Source organism: Microtus ochrogaster, chromosome 1 (assembly GCF_000317375.1).
Source record: "Microtus ochrogaster isolate Prairie Vole_2 chromosome 1, MicOch1.0, whole genome shotgun sequence".
Lineage (NCBI taxonomy): Eukaryota > Metazoa > Chordata > Mammalia > Rodentia > Cricetidae > Microtus > Microtus ochrogaster.
Window position 1 is genome coordinate 111,199,919 of NC_022009.1, and position 449 is coordinate 111,200,367.

General features: G+C 47.7%; 1 protein-coding gene across 1 annotated transcript in view; it reads right to left on the reverse strand.

The window, feature by feature from the left end:
* LOC101991312 (vomeronasal type-2 receptor 1-like) overlaps positions 1 to 431 on the reverse strand; it is a 22,393-nt gene extending 21,962 nt beyond the window's left edge. Inside the window, exon 1 of the mRNA XM_013348193.1 lies at positions 412 to 431. Within this exon, the coding sequence (XP_013203647.1) occupies positions 412 to 422 (11 nt within the window). The 5' untranslated portion in view covers positions 423 to 431. The remainder of the gene's footprint in view (positions 1 to 411) is intronic.
* Positions 432 to 449: the final 18 nt, after the last annotated feature.

Genomic DNA, 449 nt, shown 5'->3' on the forward strand with positions numbered 1-449 from the left:
TGCACACTTGAACTTGAGTTTGAAACAATTAACAGTGATTGTTACTGTTACTGTGCAGCTGCAGCCACAGTGTGCAACATCTGTGCTTCTCAAACCTCGGTTCACCTGAGCCAACAGAGGTCTTCTCAAAGTGTGGACTCTGTTCAGCAGATGAGGGATGCTATCCCTGAGCCTATGTGTCTAACAAGCTTTTAGGTGCTGCTGCTGCTGCTGCTGCTGCTTCTGGCCCCCAGAGAACCCTCTGAGGAGTGACTTTCTGTGGAGCAACCATACCCCCACTTCCAGTCCGCTCTGTAAAATGAGATAAAGCCATGCATGATCAGAGAACTTCACCTGGAATCCAAGCTCATGCTAACCATTCTTCTCCAGTCACCCAAATAAATTTGTAGAAAAGATTAAACAATGGCTTACCCTTCACACATGGCTGATACGGGTTCCCCGTCTGGATC